At 43.4% G+C, this 18,817-nt stretch overlaps 1 protein-coding gene across 8 annotated transcripts in view; it reads left to right on the top strand.

The window, feature by feature from the left end:
• PALM2AKAP2 (PALM2 and AKAP2 fusion) overlaps window positions 1-18,817 on the top strand; it is a 394,465-nt gene that overhangs the window by 368,382 nt on the left and 7,266 nt on the right. For 6 of the 8 annotated variants that reach the window (XM_067553245.1, XM_067553248.1, XM_067553246.1 and 3 more), the window contains one exon: window positions 10,634-10,812. The exons of 1 other annotated variant lie outside the window; for it this stretch is intronic. In XM_067553245.1, coding sequence (XP_067409346.1) covers window positions 10,634-10,812 — 179 coding nt within the window. Of the gene's footprint in view, window positions 1-10,633; window positions 10,813-13,639; window positions 13,679-18,817 lie in introns of all 8 variants that reach the window. One more of the 8 variants, XM_067553252.1, reaches the window with a different exon arrangement.

Below are 18,817 nucleotides of genomic sequence, written 5' to 3'. Positions count from 1 at the left end.
ATATTCTAGGCTGTGACCCAGAAATGCAGGCCATGCCCCAACTATGCTCTGGATCTGTACAAGTGAATACACCAGACTGTAGGGGTTAGCTGCACTGCTAACTGCTGTTTGCACATTTTCTCTCATGGGGCACCTACACCCTTGGCACGGCTGCCTTCACTGTCGCTCCTAAAGTCAGCATTGTTCCTGATACACGCATACATGTGGCCAGAGCTTTATATGTACTCAGCACCCACAATTTTCAAGCTGTTGCCCATTGTTCTCCATGGGAGTCTCTGACGCTGAGCACTTTTAAAAACTCTCTGGCCATTTGAATTAGGTGCCTACCTGGGAGCGACTGGGCACTGAGCTTTGAAAATGTGGCTTGCGTTGTTGTAAGTTTGTTACTTCCTGCATCTTTCCCAGCTTCCTTCCTAGCATCATTGTAAATGTATGTTCCAATCCCATCCATAGAAAGATATGTGTGTCTGAGCTGACAAAGAATGAAATGAGTCACAAGGTTTTATTCTGCTACAGCTTTTGCACAGCTTTTAGTGAGAAAGATGGTCAGCGCAAAGCCATTTCTGTATATCAGGTTTCTCTTCAGTAAACATGGGAAATCTCTCACAGGATGTGACTGATGCTTCATGGTAGTCATCACTTTCCCTAAGTTGCCATTTATGTTCCTTTCCAAGGTTCAGGAATAGACAACTACCTCCTGGGGCAGAAAGCAAGTTGTGTACCATTCTCACTGGCATGTGAAAATGTAACTATGTTTCATGTGTCAATACCTTTCTTTTTTTTTTTTTTTTTTTTTTTTGAATTCCTTTGCTAATTAATCCTCCTGAGAAGTGAGCTCCAAAGTCTATTTTTAACTTGTTTGGAAGGTTTCAGTGGAGGAAAAAAACCCAAGTCTATGGCGGCTGTTTTTAAATGCTAATGATGATTGTACTTTAACTAAATTTGAGATAATTACTTCCCTAAAGTGCTGAGAAATCTGCGCTTGCGATCTTACTAGTTTCTTTGCCAGAATGACAGCCGTCACAGCTACCATAAGCCTGCATAAAAAAAAAACCCTCTTTTTCTCCCCCTCTTTTTTCTCCGATATATTACTGTCCAGCTGAAATTTCTCAATTTCAGTCTCACTTCAAAGCTGAATTTGGAGGCAGGGGGGAGTTTCAACAAAATTGAACGAGTCGTTTTATGATTTGTGCAAGTCTGGGGAAGGAAAGATTGAGAGCCAAAATATACATCCCTTCCAAAGGAAAGGGAGATGCTTTTTCTTCCTACATGCATAACTCAAAAACGAGGGCTCGGCTGCAGCTGTCCTTGCCTAGGGTGATTAGGCAGGTGCCAGGGATCTGCTTATAGGGATGCAGTCAGAATGCTGCAGCTTGCAGTTCTAGATGTTTCCGAGGCCCAGGGTGTTGTGCAGTCATTTACTCCAGTTCAAAGAATAAGAGAGAAGGATGGTAACTGTCGATTCATTGTAGGCAAATTTGCCTTTTTAATGGCAATCATTATCCATGAGGAAAACTGTGTCACAAGAAGCAAAACAATCCTGCAATGAGCCGTTTTGTTGAAATCGCTTCTTTTGAAAGGGTTTTCCTCATGTTTAGGGGTCGCTGTAAAAAAAAACCACAACAGCTTCTTCGCAGTTAATACAGCTGTTTCCTATATGCACCCCCCCTGCGCTTAGTATCTCAGGTATCATTGTTTGCAGTGTTCTTAATGGTGGCCACTCAATTTGTCCCAAGTGCCAGTACTGTCTATGGAGTCTCTCCTTGGCCTTCATTTCATTCCATGTTATTTCACAGCAAGCCAGCTGGGTGCATACGGTGCAATTAAACTGGAAAAGAAAGAATTTTCCTGTGTGTGGAGTGTATTACCCATTTAAGGGCCTGGCTGTGGTGTAATCAAGGAGGCCTCGCCTCACCTCACGGTGGAGGTGGGCTGTATAAACAGTAAGAGGATGCTAGCTGAGAGGGAAGTAGAAGACGCGCAAGCTGCAGTGGGTAGTGGTGGTTTTCTCTCATGCGCTAGAAGACCAACCTAACTAAAGGCTTTGTTTTGTAGACTTTGGTGAGAGCTGAACCAGGGTTCTAGGGTGAGGACCTTATGAACTGTTTGTTGTAATTGCTTCTGTCCTGGGGCCTTATTAAAAGAGGATATGCTATTTTGTTAGTGTGTATTGGCTTCTTCTTTCCCCTGGGCTGTTAAAGAAAACCTACTGCCACCCCAAGCAGGGGAAATTAAGATGAGAGCACTTGCAGCACCACATGGGACCACAAGGATGTGTGCAGGGACTGCCCATACCTTTACACTCTCAAATAACATGGCAGACCCTGGAACTCACCGAACCAAAGAAAAATGCATTAAGGCCCTGATCCTTTACCTTTCAGTTCTGGCCACCCCATCTCAACAAAGATCTGTTAGATTTGGAAAAAGTGCAGAGAAGGACAACAAAAATGATTAGGGGCATGGAACAGTTTCCATTTGAGAAGAGATTAAAAAGACTGGGACTGTTCGGTTTAGAAAAGAGACGACTAAGGATGGGTATGATAGAGGTCTATAAAATCAGGAACAGGATGAAGAAAGTGAATAAGGAAGTGTTAGTTACCCCTTCACATAACACAAAAACCAGGGGTCACCTGATGAAACGAACAGGCAGCAGGTTTAAAACAAAAAAGAAAGGAAGCATTTCTTCACACAACACACAATCAACCTATGGAACTAGTTGCCAGGGGATGATGTGAAGGCCAAAAGTATAATGGGGTTCAAAAAGGAATTAGATAAGTTCATGGAGGATACGTCCATCAATAGCTAGCAGCCAAGATGGTCAGGGATGCAACTCCATGCTCTGGGTGTCCCAAAACACCTGACACAGCCAGAAGTTGGGGATGGACGACAAGGGATGGATCACTTGATAATTGCCCTGGTCTGTTCATTCCCTCTGAAGGATCTGGTATCAGCCGCTGTTGGAAGACAGGATACTGGGCTAGATGGACCATTGGTCTTGACCCAGTATGGCCGTTCTTCTGTGCTTATGATCTTAATGGGAGCTTTGCCGTTGATGTCAATCAGCTTAGGCACCGGCCCTCAGGCTATCCATCCCTGGGACAAATGTGACAGCTACTACGACAGGAATAACTATTTCCGTGCAGAGTTGGAGTTGACCAGGTGAACCGCAGTTAAAGTGGGAGCCATGAGATGAGGCCGACAGAGAGACCATGGACAGAGATGGGACAGGGAGGGCTCTTCTTCTTGAAAACAGACTCCATAGAGTAGTGCAGAGCTTAAGAGCAGACTTGCTTTGGCTGCACAATGAGACCCTTTCAGACCTGTCATCTTGGAGCTTACTCAGTGGGGTGTATGGCCCAGGCTGCCTTCCTGGATGTCATTCATGGGGAAACTTCATCTGCTAGGACATCAGCACTGCCCTATCTCCCAAGGCATCCCACATTATATAAGGCAGATGGGGACCATGGGTCACAGGCTTGGTCTCAGAGGAGGGGTTTTGTAGCTGTGATGGAGTGGGGGACATCTCCCTCCCTGCATCAGGGTAAGGATCTGCAGCCATCAAACACAGCTGGCTTGTGCAGCCCTGGCTGGCTTGGTGTTGCAGACCCCAAGGCAGGAGCAGGATTTGGTATGGGGCTTGTCTATACTATAGCACTGTAGTGTAGACACTTGCTACAGCGACAGGAAGGCAATAATGTGTTTGCAGGGGTAACGTTGCAACCTGCCTCAGAAAAGCACAGTGGCCTCCGGTAGTACAGCTCCTGGTCAGGGTATGTCTGCATTGTCATCATCAATCCTGTTTTTCAGAGGTTAATAACATGGCTGTCACGTTATTAGTATTCAGTATTTGCACCTGATAGGAACTGGGTGCGGACGATCTCCGCCCGAATCTCGTTTCTGTGGTCTGGTTTTTATTGTCAAAGCCCGTGCTGAAGTTAAACAATTCGTTCAGTGTTAAGTCATGTGAAGGGAAATGCAGGCCTGAAATGGTATGGAGCTAAAAGATCCTGGACCAGAGATCAGCAATTGTGATGTGATTGCTTTCGGTGCTTTGGAAATGCATTTCTATTTATGGGACAGTGTCAGCTTGAACGTTATTTTTAAATGGACTAATTTCAGCAGGGTCCCGTTTGTCACAGGACACCCTGGAAATAGTTTATCCTGGTTTAATGTACAGAATATATTGCTCCCCTGCTGATGTTTCTAAGGGTTTTCTCAGCCAGGGAGAGTGGATGGGGTCTAAGAGCAACTGAACCTAACTTGCTTGGACCCACCCTTCGTGCTCCCCTCCCTCCTCCTCCTCCCACACTCACTCTTCTGTGCACTCCTGGTGTCTGACCTCTTTCGCAGCATCCTGAGGTAAGACATCCTGGCTTCTAAACGCCTCCCTGGGACCTGCAGAGGAATCCCAGGGAGGGCAGAACCCAAGCACCTGCTGCCCCACCCCCTAGCGCTCTAATCCTCTGAGGGGAAATGGCGACAAGCCACTCCTCTATTGCTCCCCAGTGCAGAGGGCTAGGGAGGGAAGAACAGCTCCCTGATCCCAGAGGTCTGTCGCTCCCCAGCCTCCTGTAGAGAACCAGGGAGGGGCGAGGGCTCCCTCTCCAGGGCTCAGCTTTCTCCCAAGACCCATGCAGAGGTTTGGAGGGTGAAGAAGGAGGCTCCGCTCCTGTCGCTCCTGGGCTTGGCAGAGGCATCCCAGGGGACATCCTTCTGCCACCAAACTTGGGAGGGACAGCAGTTCTGCTGTGATGGCTGAGCATCCTCCCACAGGGCCCTGGGAGAGCCTATACGAGAGTGTCCCTCTGCCCTCCGAAGAGTGAATGAGGCAGGAAGCGCAGTTGACCGTAAAATGAAAAGAGAGCGAGAGGGGGAAATAATTTCCAAGTAACTTCTTCCAGTTCCAGGAATCTGGGGGTCAGCCCTCCTCACAGCCGCAGCTGAACACTTTTCCTACAGCAGATGATTTATTTCCCAGTTGACAGTGTCCTTTTAAAAGACCAAGAAACATAACTCTGAAGAGAGGGTTTTATGATGTTTACTCTCTGCCCTTTCTTGATGGCCTGTCGCCCTTCCAAAGAAGACATTATGGGATTTAGGAAATACAATACATACTCAAAGGGAGACGTGTCAAGGCCAAAAATGCGACTGGCAGGCTGTGATTTGGATAGCAATTTTGCATGCACCCTGAGAGCTAGAGGCCATTTCCATTGAAGTCAGTGGGAGTTCTGCCATGGGAGGAGCAGCTCATAACTTTAACTCCCAATCTCCTCATTTCTCCTCTGGAATCAAGATACCTGTTGATTTTACTTGGCAACCTTTATACAAGAGCTGAACATAGCCACAAGAGGCCAAGCCATGTCACACAAGCACTAGCTGGCAACCCAGGAATGTGGCAGGAAATATCTTTGTTCTGGTTTGTTATTGTCGGGTCACAAGCAGTGCACATTTTCTTGGATTGCTTTTTAAAAGGACTGGAAAAGCCACCCTGTGACCCTGGGCAAGTCGCTGCACCTCTTTGCCTCAGTTTCCCCCTCCATAAAATGGAAATAATGATGGTACTGCAGTGAAATGTACATGTGACAGTGCACTTTCCTGGATGGACTCCTAGTGGCAATATAGGAATTTATTATTTGTATTATCGTAGCATCTTGGATTCCTGGTTGTGGACTAGGACCGAATTGTGCTAGGTGCTGTACAAACACAGAACAAAAAGGCGGTCCCTGCCCCAACACTAAGTATAAAACAAGAGACAACAGAGGAATGCAGACAGGCGTACAAGGAAACAATGAGACAACACTGGTCAACATGGTTGATCGTGGTCACAGCAGACCAGCAACCTAACTCTTGTCAAGCTTTTTTAAGCATCATTGCAAAGGAGAGTTTGAAGGAGAAAACTGAAGTGGCTTTGTAGATGTTTATGGAGAGCTCCTCTCAAGTGAGGGGCAGACCCACGTTAGCAGGGAATAGCTGGAGATGTAAAAACAAGGTTGATGTCATGGTAGTGGCCTATTATAGACCACCTACCCAGGAAGAAAAGGTGAATGAGGCTTTTTTTAAACAACTAATAAAAGTATCTATGGCCAGACTTCTGTTGGGAAAATAACACGTCAGGGCACGGATTATCCAACAAGTTCTTGGAATGTATCGGAGACATTTTTTATTCCAGGTGGTGGAGAAAGCTAGGGGAGAAGCTGTTCTAGATTGGATTTTGACAAAACAGGGAGGAACTTATTGAGAATTTGAAAGTGGAAGGCAGCTTGGGTGAAAGTGATCATGAAATGGTGGAGTTCAGGATTCCTTGGAATGGTAGGAGGGAAAACCGCACGATAAAGATAATGGATTTCAAGAAGGCAGACTTTAGCAAACTGGGAATTGACAAGTAAGATCCCATGGGCAGCAAGTCTAAGGGGAAAAACAGTTCAAAAGAGATGACAGTTTTTCAAAGAGACGTTATTAAGGGCACAAGAGCAAACTATCTCATTGCATAGGAAAGATGGGAAGTATGGCAAGAGACCACCCTGGCTTAACCAGGAGATCTGAAACTCCAAAAAGAGTCCTACAAAAAGTGGAAACTCGGTCAAATTGCAAAGGATGAATAACACAAATATGAACAATGAAATAAATGAATAAATAAATGAAATGAAAAATGAATAAACAAACACCACAAATATGTAGGGACAAAATTAGAAAGGCCAAGGCACAAAACGAGATTAAGCTAGCTGGAGACATAAAGGGTAACAAGAAAATATTACCTAACAAATACATTAGAAGCAAAAGGAAGACCAAGAGCATGGTAGGCCTGTTGCTCAATAAGGGGGAAAACCAATAACAGAAAATGTGGACATAGCAGAAGTGCTAAATGGCTTTTTTGTTTCAGTTTCACCAAAAAGGTTAGTAGTGATTGGACGTCTAATATTTTGAATGCCAGTGAAAATGAGGTAGGATATGAGGCTAAAATAGGGAAAGAACAAGTTAAAAATTACTTAGACAAATTAGGTGTCTTCAAGTCACTAGGGCCTGATGAAATACACCCTAGAATGCTCAAGGAGATGACTGTGGAGATATCTAAGCCATTAGCCGTTATCATCAAAAAGTCATGGAAGATGAGAGAAATTCCAGAGGGAAAAGAGCAAATATAGTGACAATCTATAAAAATGGAAATAAGGATAACCTGGGGAATTACAGACCAGTCAGCTTAACTTCAGTCCCCTGAAAGATAATGGAGCAAATAACTAAGCAATCAGTTTAGAGGATAATAAGGTGATAAGTAAGAGTCACCATGGATTTGTCAAAAACAAATCATGTCAAACCATCCTGATAGCTTTCTTTGACAGGGTGACAAGCCTTGTGGTAAAGTAGGGGGAAAGCGGTAGATGTGGTATATCTTGACTTCAGTAAGTCTTTTGATACTGTCTTGCGTGACTTTCTCATAAACAAACTAGGAAAATACAATGTAGATGAACATTCTATATGGTGGGTGCATAACTGGTTGGAAAACGATTCCCAGAGAGTAGTTATCAGTGGTTCACAGTCAAGGTGGAAAGACATATCAAGTGGAATCTAATAGGGATCAGTTCTGAGTCCGGTTCTGTTCAATATCTTCATCAATGATTTAGATAATGGCATAGAGAGTTCACTTATAAAGTTTGCAGATGATACCAAGCTGGGAGGGGTTGCAAGTACTTTGGAGAATAGGATTAATTGATTCAAATTGATCTTGACAAACTAGAGAAATGGTCTGAAGTAAATAGGACCATTAATAAGGACAAATGCAAAGTCCTCCACTTGGAAAGGAACAATCAGTTGCACACATCCAAAATGGGAAGTGACTCCCTAGGAAAGAGTACCGCAGAAAGGGATCTGGGGGTCAGAGTGGATCACAAGCTAAATATAAGTCAACGGTGTAACACTGTTGCAAAAGAAGCAAACATCATTCTGAGTTGTAGTATCAGGAGTGTTGTAAGCAAGACACAAGAAGTAATTCTGCTCTACTCTGCACTGATTAGGTCTCAACTGCAGTATTGTGTCCAGTTCTGGGTACCACATTTCAGGAAAGATGTGGACAAATTGGAGAAAGTCCAGAAAAGAGCAATAAAAATGATGAAAGGTCTAGAAAACATGACCTGTGAGGGAAGATTGGAAAAATTGGATTTGTTTAGTCTGGAGAAGAGAAGACTGAGTCGGGACATAACAGTTTTCAAGTACATAAATGGTCGTTACAAGGAGAAGGAAGAAAAATTGTTCTCTTTAACCTTTGAGGATAGAACAAGAAACAATGGGCTTAAGTTGCAGCAAGAGTGGGTTAGGTTGGACATTAGGAAAAGCTTCCTACCTGTCAGTGTAGTTAAGCACTGGAATAAATTGCCTAGGGAGGTTCTGGAATCTCCATCATTGCAGATTTTTAAGAGCAGGTTAGACAAACGTGTCAGGGATGGTCTAGATAATGCTTGGTTCTGCCATAAGTGCAGGGGACTGGACTAGATCACCTCTTGAGGTCCCTTCCAGTGCTATGATTCTGAGCCTTGTTTTGTTTAATCAAGGGCGTTACACCAGCATACAAATGAGGGAATGAAGCCCATAACCTTTGACTCTTAACACACACACACCATTTCCCATTAGTTCCATCAATGCTCGGAAATTGCTTTTATTCTCTTCTTTGGGCACCCCTAGCTAGCACATACTGTTGCACTGGAGAGCTAGCACATACTGTTTCACTGATCTCTGTTACCTTGGGACAAATCCATGATGCCTGTGGAATCACTCTAGGGAAACCAAGATGAGTCTCTGCTCCCATGGCATACAAAATCTCACAACCCTCCGAGACCCTTTGCAGTTTCTAGTTTTGGGGATAGGGTTTTTAGCCTATCTCTCTGTATTTGTCAATGTAAGCCAAGCGTGTAACATTATATCAGTGTTGCTGGGTTTTTCCATGTTGAGTCAAAAATGAAACAAGCCCAACAAGGGGGTTTCTTGTTAAAGGTCTCTGTTCTCCTTGCTCAGATTTCACTTCTTTCTTTAAAAAGAAAAGCTATTGATTCTAAGCGGAGCGTGCACTGGTTTGCCATGTGTGACCTCTAGTGGCCACAGCTTTCATGACTTCTTCCATGAGTTACTAGTTTTTTGATTTGTCTCAGCAAAGGACCAGCTGAAAATCCATTCACAGTCCTTCTAATTAAGCCCGTTTGTTTCTGTATTTCCTTTTCCCGCTGTAGCTGATTATATTGAGGTTTAAACAGAATAATTCTCCTTTATTTTTTTTTTATTTTTTTTTTTGCTTCCTGTAAAAAGGGGTCTCCCTCTTCTCGCTGCCCTGAATACCTTATTTCCAAACTCCTCCGTTTTCCTGCCTGAGGTTTGCAGTCGTGATTGTCATCCTTCCAGATGAAGAAGGCTAGACAGTACTCCCTCCCAGCCTGTAGACACTACCCTTCCATCAGCCAGAGGAGTCACTGCACAGTGACATAAGAGACAATCTCTCCTCCCAGGGGAACTCCCAGCATCTGCCAGTCTGGAGAATGAAAACCTCAGGTCCACAGCTGAACCTGGGGGCCTCACACAGTATACAGAGCAGTAATAGTCTCCTTGTATAATCACTCTTCCCCACAGGCCTGCTTTGTACCCAGTTCTCCACCGAGGGTCGCCTAGTGAGCCAGTGGTCCTGTCAGAGCTTTAGCCAGAATTCATTCTGGCTCCCAGGGTTTTCATCTAACGGGTTCACAAACCCTTCCATAGCCCGCACCACATCTGAACCTCGAGCGTGTTTCACAGAGCATCTTCCCCTCCAACTTGCAATCACATGGACCAACTAGAGTAACTAGCAAAAACAACGAGAGTTCTGTAGCACTTTAAAGACTAACACATTTCATTTCTGCAGGCATAAGCTTTCGTGGGCTGTAACCCACTTTACAGCCCACGAAAGCTTATGCCTGCAGAAATGAAATGTGTTAGTCTTTAAGGTGCTACAGGATTCGCGTTGTTTTTGCTGTTTACAGACTAACACGACTACCCCGCTGGGACTTAGAGTAACTATCTGCATGGAAAAGGAATAGTGGGAATGTATCTAAGAAGATATTTTTAGCTGTTTAAATGCAATTCAGCAGCTTGAAACAAAGAGAGAGAGCCAGTACCATGTGACTGGATAGCCCTTCCTGGACCACTTGCAAGTGCTCCATGGAACACAGTTTGGGACCCTCTACACTAGACCATGCCATTTTTGTGTGTGTCTGATTCAATAAAAATAAGTCCAGCAGTTTCCATTATTTTCAGAGCACAGAAGTGAGACATTGAGGGTTGGGGTGGGGAGGTGATTCAACCACACCCCTAAGAATGAGCAGTGGTAGGATAGAGACATATTTATGTCACTAGACAGTGTTGCTAGGTTTTATGAAATAAGATTTCTTAAATGTTTGTGTAAGTGTGGTTTGAGAGGGAGAGGAAGCAGGGATTTGAAACTCACTGTGGCTGTGTTTGTTTCAGTACATTATTTTATGGACCACGTTTCAGAGTTTCTCTCTATTCGGTCCACATTGGAAGTACTGCTCCAACTCGTTCCTTTTGCAAGTTGTGTCTTCAGTTGGGAGCTACTCGGGAGTCTGTCCACTTAGAAAGGGGTCCTTTCATGTCGTTTCAGGGAAGATAGAGAAGATCAGGCCTCCTCCATCCCCAACAACAGAAGGTCCCCTCTCCCAGTCTGACTTACTGTCTGACGAGGCTGCGGGATCCCAGAGGCCCAAGAACTTGTTGCAGACCCTCATGGAAGATTATGAAACACACAAAACTAAGAGGCGTGAGAGGATGGATGACAGCAGTGTAAGTACACTCTTCCCTTCCCCTCTTCTGTGTGTGTTTCATTATACGCAGATTACTGTGGTTGATAGGAGAAAATTTGGCCTCTTAAAGATCATGTATTTGTTCAGAACAGCTCACTGAGTGCCCTGAAGATGTTTAAAGAATTATAAAACAAAATCCACTGCAGTATCAGTTATCTAAAGGGGGGGGGGAATCAATCAATTATAGTGGCAATCCTCTAATCATAAACTATGCCTAGTTGCCCTCTATGATCAGAGGATCACATGTGAATTCACCTCTCACTGAAACCCTGCAATGAACTACGTCGCTAACATATGATCATATCTATTGATCATGTCTGTGCACTGCAAGTACTCACCCAGCACTCATCAGACTCCCAAAGTCCTATCCCAGCATGCTCTGGGTTCAGTGTAAGACCTAGGATGGATTCCTGGGGACAATAACTTCTTGGGTTGTTTCAGGATCTGATTAAGAGCTCGTGGAAGGGGAGATCCTGGACTTAGTGGACAGAATGCTGTTTCCCATTGAGTCTGCTCTCTGCTTTTCTACAAACAGAAAGGGGAAATTGACAAAAATTCTGCTCTGAGTTCTTCTTGTAGGTGTCTGCAGTTCAAGTTTTTGAACAACCAGCATTGACATTAACCTGTTCAGATGTTCTTCACAGTAGGGGAATGGGTATGAATTTCACGGCTAATGCCAGTGTGCAGGTGGATAGTTTTCACTCGGTGTTATTAGGACTTTTCCCTGGTCTATATTGCCATGCTAGTGCCCGTTGGGTGATGCTATCAAACCTTTCATTCAAAAGATTTTGGGACCTAATTTTTCTTTCACTTCCTCTGGGTACAAACCAGGAGTAACTTCATTTAAGTTAGTGGAATAAAACCAGCATAAGGGAGAGAGCTGAATCTGTACTTACATGGCCTTAATAACTTTGGGGTTTGTTTTCCATCAGCCTTTTTGCTTTAAATCTTGATATAGTTCAGAAGTTGCTTTGCTAAGGAATAAAGCCTGGTTGCACACTCATCAGAACCTTTTCCTTGTAGCACTGATTCTCGGGATGAATGCAGCTGACTCACCCTGCCCACCAAGCAGTGGCTTATGATTGGAATCCTTTGTCAGCGTCATTACATTGTTACCTGCTGTATGTTGTTTGCCATGTAGCACTGGTGAGTGCTGCTGCTTTTGTAGAGATGTCATTACTCTGAGAGCCAAACTGTCTCTTCAGTTCCACCAGTGCCTCTCCTCTGAAGTCAGCGGAGTTGCACAGGTGTCTTCTCAAAAAGAAGTTGGCCGAGAATGTTTGGTTTTTGAAATGCGCTTCTGGGTCTGGACTGAGAACTTTGGTCCAAATGAAGAGTAGTGTGTGATAGAAACCGTTCTGGGTATCCCTGCAGCTCATTGCTGATAACACTACTAAATCCTCTGTTAATCAGAATTTTTACTGCCATACAATTAGCACCATCACACAAATTGTGCACCAGCTCCTCCACTGGGATAAATTGGCGTAGCTCCACTGAAGTTAAAGGAGCTAGACCATTGGACCCCCACTGAAGGTCTGGACCCGTTTTGTTTTCATTCTCATGTTCTGGAAACTCAATGGGAGCCCAACTTTTTAAAAAATGTATTTCTATTCCCTTTTCTGCTTCTTTAAAATCCTATTCCAATTCAGTGTTTGTAAAACCAGAGTGAGACTCCCCTAAACAGCTGGAATGTTTTCTTTCTCCTCCCTATATTTTCCTTTTCCCGTGTGCAAACTACTCCTGTAAGGGGAGGCGTGGGATAAGAAATTACAAGATAAAGATGTGCTCTGCCATTCTAACCTTGCACCATCCTTAATTAGAGCCAATATTTTATGTGCCAGGCTAAGCAATAATTATTTAAACAACCACTAGTTCTGATTTGTCAGCAGAGGCCTTTAAAAATGCAGTTTCAGACAAAAGAGCGTAATCTCTGGATCTAATTACATATGAGAGCAAATCACTGAATCGTTTTGAAGTGTCCTAAATATACTGCAAATGCATAATTAACAGGCCAACAGGCAGCTGCCATTTTGAAAATCTGATATTGTAGAATAGGCTCACTATCTGAATGCAAGCAAAATCAGAGACTTTCTAAATTCTTGGAAGATAGGTTCTACTGGGCTAAATGCTCCTTTTTTCTGTGCAACATAGAAAGGAGCAAAGCTGAACAAACTCCAGTCGCAGTCCTACAAACACTAACAGATGGGAATTGCCCCACAGATTTAAATGGGACTATTTGTGTGCTTAAAATTAACCACGTGTATAAGTCCTGCAATGCACAGTAGATAACAGTAAAGTTAAAGTTTGCAGGATCAGGGTCTTGGGTGCTATCTGCTCAAGTGACACAAGAAAGCGCTTTGTTTTGCATTAATTCAGCGTGCTATTCTTCATCATGGCAGCTCCTGTAGGTATTGTCAGCTTTTCTCTTTCAGGTCAGAGCAGTCTGCTTTGACAATGGTCAAATCTAGTATATTTGCCATATGAAAGACTTCACTGCATTAGGGGAAGAAAAGGTTCTTTTCTTTCTCTCGCCGTGTCTTCCAAAGAAGAAGCCACTGGGCAGAAGATGATGGGAAGAGAGTACCTTATTAGCTGCAAGCAGCAAGACTGAAATAGTTTGACCAACAAAAGTAAACATGATGGCAATTGGCTAAGCAATTTCATTTAAAAAAAACAAAAACCTAACCTTTTAAACAGGTCCAAACTACTTCAAGTCCTGTTCCCAGTTCTTTTTTGTTTTGTTTTTTGTTTCCAAATTCAGCGTGTCTGTTCAATGTACTAATGCTGGTCTTTTCCCTTTCCACCAGTACACCTGTACATTACTGTCTCACAAGGTTACTTCCGAGGTACTTTTCAACTGCTTATCTTTGCTTTCTCTTGCATGGTCATTCCAAATGCATGTTGCTGCAGTTTGCATTTCCATGCTGAGTGTCAGTGCTGTTTCACATCAGAATAGAGGTGAGGATGTGTTTGGGGGATTTTCCCTCATATCCATCATCAACACTTACTTGTTTTTTTTCTCATCCGTGGATTCTCATTACAACTTTTAGAGATGTGAACATTGTGATTAGAGGGAAGACACCAAACCAAAACCCAGGATCAGAACTTCCCTGTGCATGGGGCAAGTTAGCATCCAGACTCAGATCTGACCTTCCTGGCTGAAACACTCTATAAAGGAGGAACCTAAAACGTCGGTTCCAAGCAGCCCCAGCCCTTGAGGAGTTATGGGTCTTGATCCAAATATGGTGACTCCTTCCCATTTCTAGTGACAGTGTCTTCAGTAATATTTATCTTTGTGCAAAGGATAAACACACTGACCTTTCCTCTTCGACAGCGTAGCTTCAAATCCCACTTCAAAGTCACAAATGAGTTTGGTGGCTTCGTTTGTGGCCTCATCCATGTCCTCCTCCTAGGTAGTTTGCCCCACATCACATTACGACTACTTACCAGCATAGAAGTTTGCACTATTGTCAGCCAAAAGACCCAAGGTGTTGCAGAAGCAGGGGCATTTTAATTCAGGATTGAAGTGTGGTGGCAGAGCATTTGAGGGGATGCTCGCACAGCCCTTACCTCTGACACGTAGGGCTGGTCTACACTGAAATGTCCACCAGCATAACTACACCTTTCAGGGGTGTGAAAAATCCAAACCCCCTGAGAGACACAGCTATGCCGACCTAACCCACCCACTCTCCTGCTTCTGTCGGGTGTCATTTATGAATGGCCAACATAGTGTCAATGTATATGTTGCCTGTAATAGTCATGAGCTCCTCAGTAGGCTTTAGATTCCCAACTCGTGGGCTTTGGGTGGAGATGGCTATGTGCCTCACATATAGAATGGATAGTAGTTACTAGGAAAGGGAGGGCTGGGGGAGAAGTGGGAAAGGAGTGAGAGTTGAAAATTGTTATAGACTAAGCTGACAATCTGCCAACTGTAATACTTGCCATTAAACCTCATCCCTGGGAAATAGCTTTTCAATCACGATCTGTTTGATATAGATTCACAACTTGATGTGGAGGACTTTAGCAACACATCTGTGATCAGCATGAATTGGGAGTCCTGTAACACTACTCCGCTGTGAATATTCCCGTAGTCTGCCGTGGTTTATCTCCTTCAGAATCACGGCTCGTACATTAAAAGCACGCCAGACCTCCTTTTATTGTTCCACTTTTTAAAGGGACTGCTAATAACTGCATGCGTGCACACGTGTGCGCACACACTCCCTGAGTAGTTATCCTGAAAAACTTCCAGTTTTGTCTTGCGTGACTACATAACATTATCAGCTATAATTCTTAGTATTCCTCCTATCTAGCATACTACAAAGAATACTGGTAACGTTTAGCTACAGAGGCAACTGAAAAGTTTGTAAAGGTGATCACTGTAAACTTACCAATCACAAAATAGCAAGGCAGAATAGTTTTGATTACCATTGACACTGCACACATTCCAACTGAACAGCACCAACAACGCATTCTTCTGTTAGGGTTTCCAGCCGTAAGAGAGGCTCCCATTGCGCTCTGCAGAAGCTCAGTATTGTAAAAGCAGGATTTAGCACTAAATATGTATTGTAAATAAAGTATCTTCATTTTGCAGAAAAAGATCCTTTTCTTTGTTGGTGCTGTTAGTTGCCTACCTATCTGGCCTATCCTCAAGCATTTAACTTTCTGTTGTTGGACAGCCATGGTCAACTTCTCAAGAGCAGCCAGCCTGTTTTCTGCATTTGTGCTAGAAGTTTTGTGTGCACAGTCCCTTGTGCAAAGGGTTCTTTTGCATGATCTCTTGTACACACAGCTGGTAGAACTTACACACTCAGACCTCACTGGAACTCAGTCTGTGCCCGTGAATGGATGATAGAGCCAAAAAATCGCATTTGCTAGCGTTTGCATGGGTAGAGTTGCGCATGCACAAATAAAGGTCGTGTTTTTGAGAATTTAGCCTGAAGTATCCTTAATATTTATCAGCATTAAGACTTAAAAACACCAAACAACTGGATGCCATCATCAACTATTGGCTTTTCACTTCACTTGCCTGTAAGCTTTAAGAAGCTGATAGTATTCAGTGCTAGTCAGTTGACCCATTATTCCAAAGAATGTGGCAAGTTGTAACCAATGTACCATGGTGAGGAGACATGCTCTAACTTTGTTTTTTAGTTTACAAACACCTTATGCTTGTGGAATTACTCGGGTTTGCAACAGTTCTCATGAATTCACTTGTATAAATATCAGAGGCTGGAATATAGCTCATCTTCCTGGTCAATTGCAAGTCAATTTAGACAGTATGGGTGAAATCCTGCCCCAACAGAAGTCCATGGGAGTTCTGCCATCAACTTCAGCAGAGCCAGGATTTCAGTCCCTCTGTTTGCATGTTGTCTTTGCAATCTTTCTGTTTTTCATTCTATCAGGTTCAGGGCAGCAGCATCAGAGAGATATTAGGCTCCTGCACATCAATATTGCCTCTGCTACAGAGAGAAATTAATTAGGGTTGCACAATACTAGTTGGTTTCATTTAGCAACAGGTTCTGGAGTGAGGTGCACTGGGACTGAATCCTGTCCCTGCTTGCCTTCTTTATCGGCTGGTGTCAATGAGCAAGCAAGTATTGTGCACCCATGGGGGGGAAATGTGATAATTCACCAGTAGATTTGTTTCTCTCTGTCCTGCACTAGGGGGCAGGTAGATTTAGAGCTTGAACCTGACCATAGTGACTGCTTCAGTCATTATTTAATCCTGTTAACTGTCCACTTGAAAATAAAACTTGGCATTAAAACAACGTTCTATAACTCTTAACAAGATTTCCAAGCTGAAACCCCAACGTGTGTAGTAGGAGAAGTGAAGAACAATTTTTACAGTTCTGAAACATTCCAGATATTTATGCATTTTTGTCTGTTCTTTCAACATTTTTGCCGTCTGAAACCTCCCTGTTTAATGTGGCTTTGTGGTCAAATTACTTTTTCCAGACAGCATGCATTTTTGACATCACTTGGCTGTTTTCATTAGCACCCTTTCCATTACGAGGTAGCCATGTCAATTCTTCAGTCGAAGCCTGAGAGAGAGCTTAGTTCACATCATAATCTTTGTGGAGCCTATGTGCCAATTTTGGAGGCAATTCCAGACAAGTGATAAAAATCTAGAGAGCAGTAGCAGCCAACGAGATGTCCAATCCCAGTTCTGTTTTTTCAGCATGTGCATTTTACATGCAGGATGCAAGTTATCTGAGAGCTAGGCACCTAACTCCTGTAGGGATAATCAGGCTGTCAGCCACGCTTCTACAACGCCATGCCTATGGGTGTAGCTGAGAGCAGAGGACAAGTTTCCAATACCTTGACTTGCACTGATTAGCACCTTCCTCTGTGAATACTCCTGTTGACTTCAGTCCACTTGCTGGACATTTCAGCATACACCAGGGTCACCACCCTAAACCACATAAATGCAGCACAAGGCATTCAGTTCCCGACTGTCTGCTCCAAATTATAGGCCTTTACTACTTGTGCTAAATGAGAATCTCTATGGTCTAACGCTAGGACCCAGGCCTGTATTTAGATCTCTGAGCAGTGGGCCAGATTCTGGTGTCTTTTCACCAGCGAGTAGTCCATTTACTTCACTGCATTGCTCTATGCTTATACAGACATCAGAGGTTCTCAGAAGGAGTAAATAACTACTCAGTTTAATAGGTGTTTCGGACTGTGGCCCAGAACTAGGTGCATTATAGGCATTAAAAAAAAAAAAAAGGACCTAGTTTAGCCTGTTTGGGAGATTCCCTCTATATTTGATACAGGACTAATTTGGAGTCCATTTTGCTGTCCATTTCACATATTTTAGTAGGGAAATTGAGCTGTTCCTAATTAGGCCCAGGACTTCTTATATGATGAGTGTAATGGTAAATACAAAAGGCATGATTCACACTGCATTAGGCAGTGTAACCCCATTGGCTTCAGGGACAGGTGTAAAACTGGAGTGATGTAGTGGTGCATCTCAGCCAGGTTTCTCTTTGGTGAGCCAAAAGGTTGCTTCATTGAGATCTTCCAACATGGTGGTTAGTTAAAGGAACTTTAGCTTATGAAAATTTTACCAAGAATGTAACAATAAGCTGGTTATCTATTTATTTATAGAGAATAACTCCATGTTCCTCTCTTCCAGGATTTCTTTGGTTTATCCTACTCTTCATTTTTAGCACCACTTCCTCCTGAGCCATTCCTTCTACTAAAATAACGTGGGGTCACATCTTGAAGTCTTTGCTCAGTTTTCCGGCAAAGCAGACATTGATTTTAACAGGCCATATCCTGAGGAGGGCTAAGCAATACAACTGCCACTCACAGATTCCAAGGCCAGTTCGGACCATTGTGATCATCTAGTCTGATCTCTAGCATACCACATTATTCCCCAAAGTAATTCCTAGAGCAGATCTTTTAGAAAAACTTCCAATCTTGATATAAAAATGGTCAGTGATGGAGGATCCACCACGACCCTTGGTAAATTGTTCCAGTGGTTAATCACGCTCATGTTAAGAATTTACGCCTTATTGTGAATGTGTGAATTTGTCTAGCTTCAACTTCCCCAGCCATTGGATCATGTTAGACCTTTCTCTGCTAGATTGAAGAGCCCCTTATTAAATATTTGGTCCCCGTATAGATATTTATAGACTGCAATCAACTCACCTCTTAGCCTTGTCTTTGTTAAACTAAATAGATCAAGCTCCTTGAGTCTCTAACTACAGGGCATGTTTTCTAATCCTTTAATCATTCTCATGGCTCTTCTCTGAACCCTCTCCATTATCGCAACATCCATCTTGAATTGTGGGCACCAGAACTGAACACAGTATTTCAGCAGTGGTTGTACCAGTCCCAAATATACAGAAAATTTTCTCCTACTCAGGAGTCCCCTGTTTATGCATCTCAGGATCACATTAGCTCTTTCGCCACAGTGTCACACTGGGAGCTCAAGGTCAGATGATTATCCAGCGCCCCCCCACCTTCCCAAATCTTTTTTCAGC

Source organism: Emydura macquarii, unplaced genomic scaffold (genome assembly GCF_026122565.2).
Source record: "Emydura macquarii macquarii isolate MOO-44397 ecotype Brisbane River unplaced genomic scaffold, CSIRO-AGI_Emac_v2 contig_1451, whole genome shotgun sequence".
NCBI classification, from domain to species: domain Eukaryota; kingdom Metazoa; phylum Chordata; order Testudines; family Chelidae; genus Emydura; species Emydura macquarii.
The sequence above is the reverse complement of the archived record's forward strand: the minus strand, read 5'-3'. Positions and strand labels throughout refer to the sequence as shown.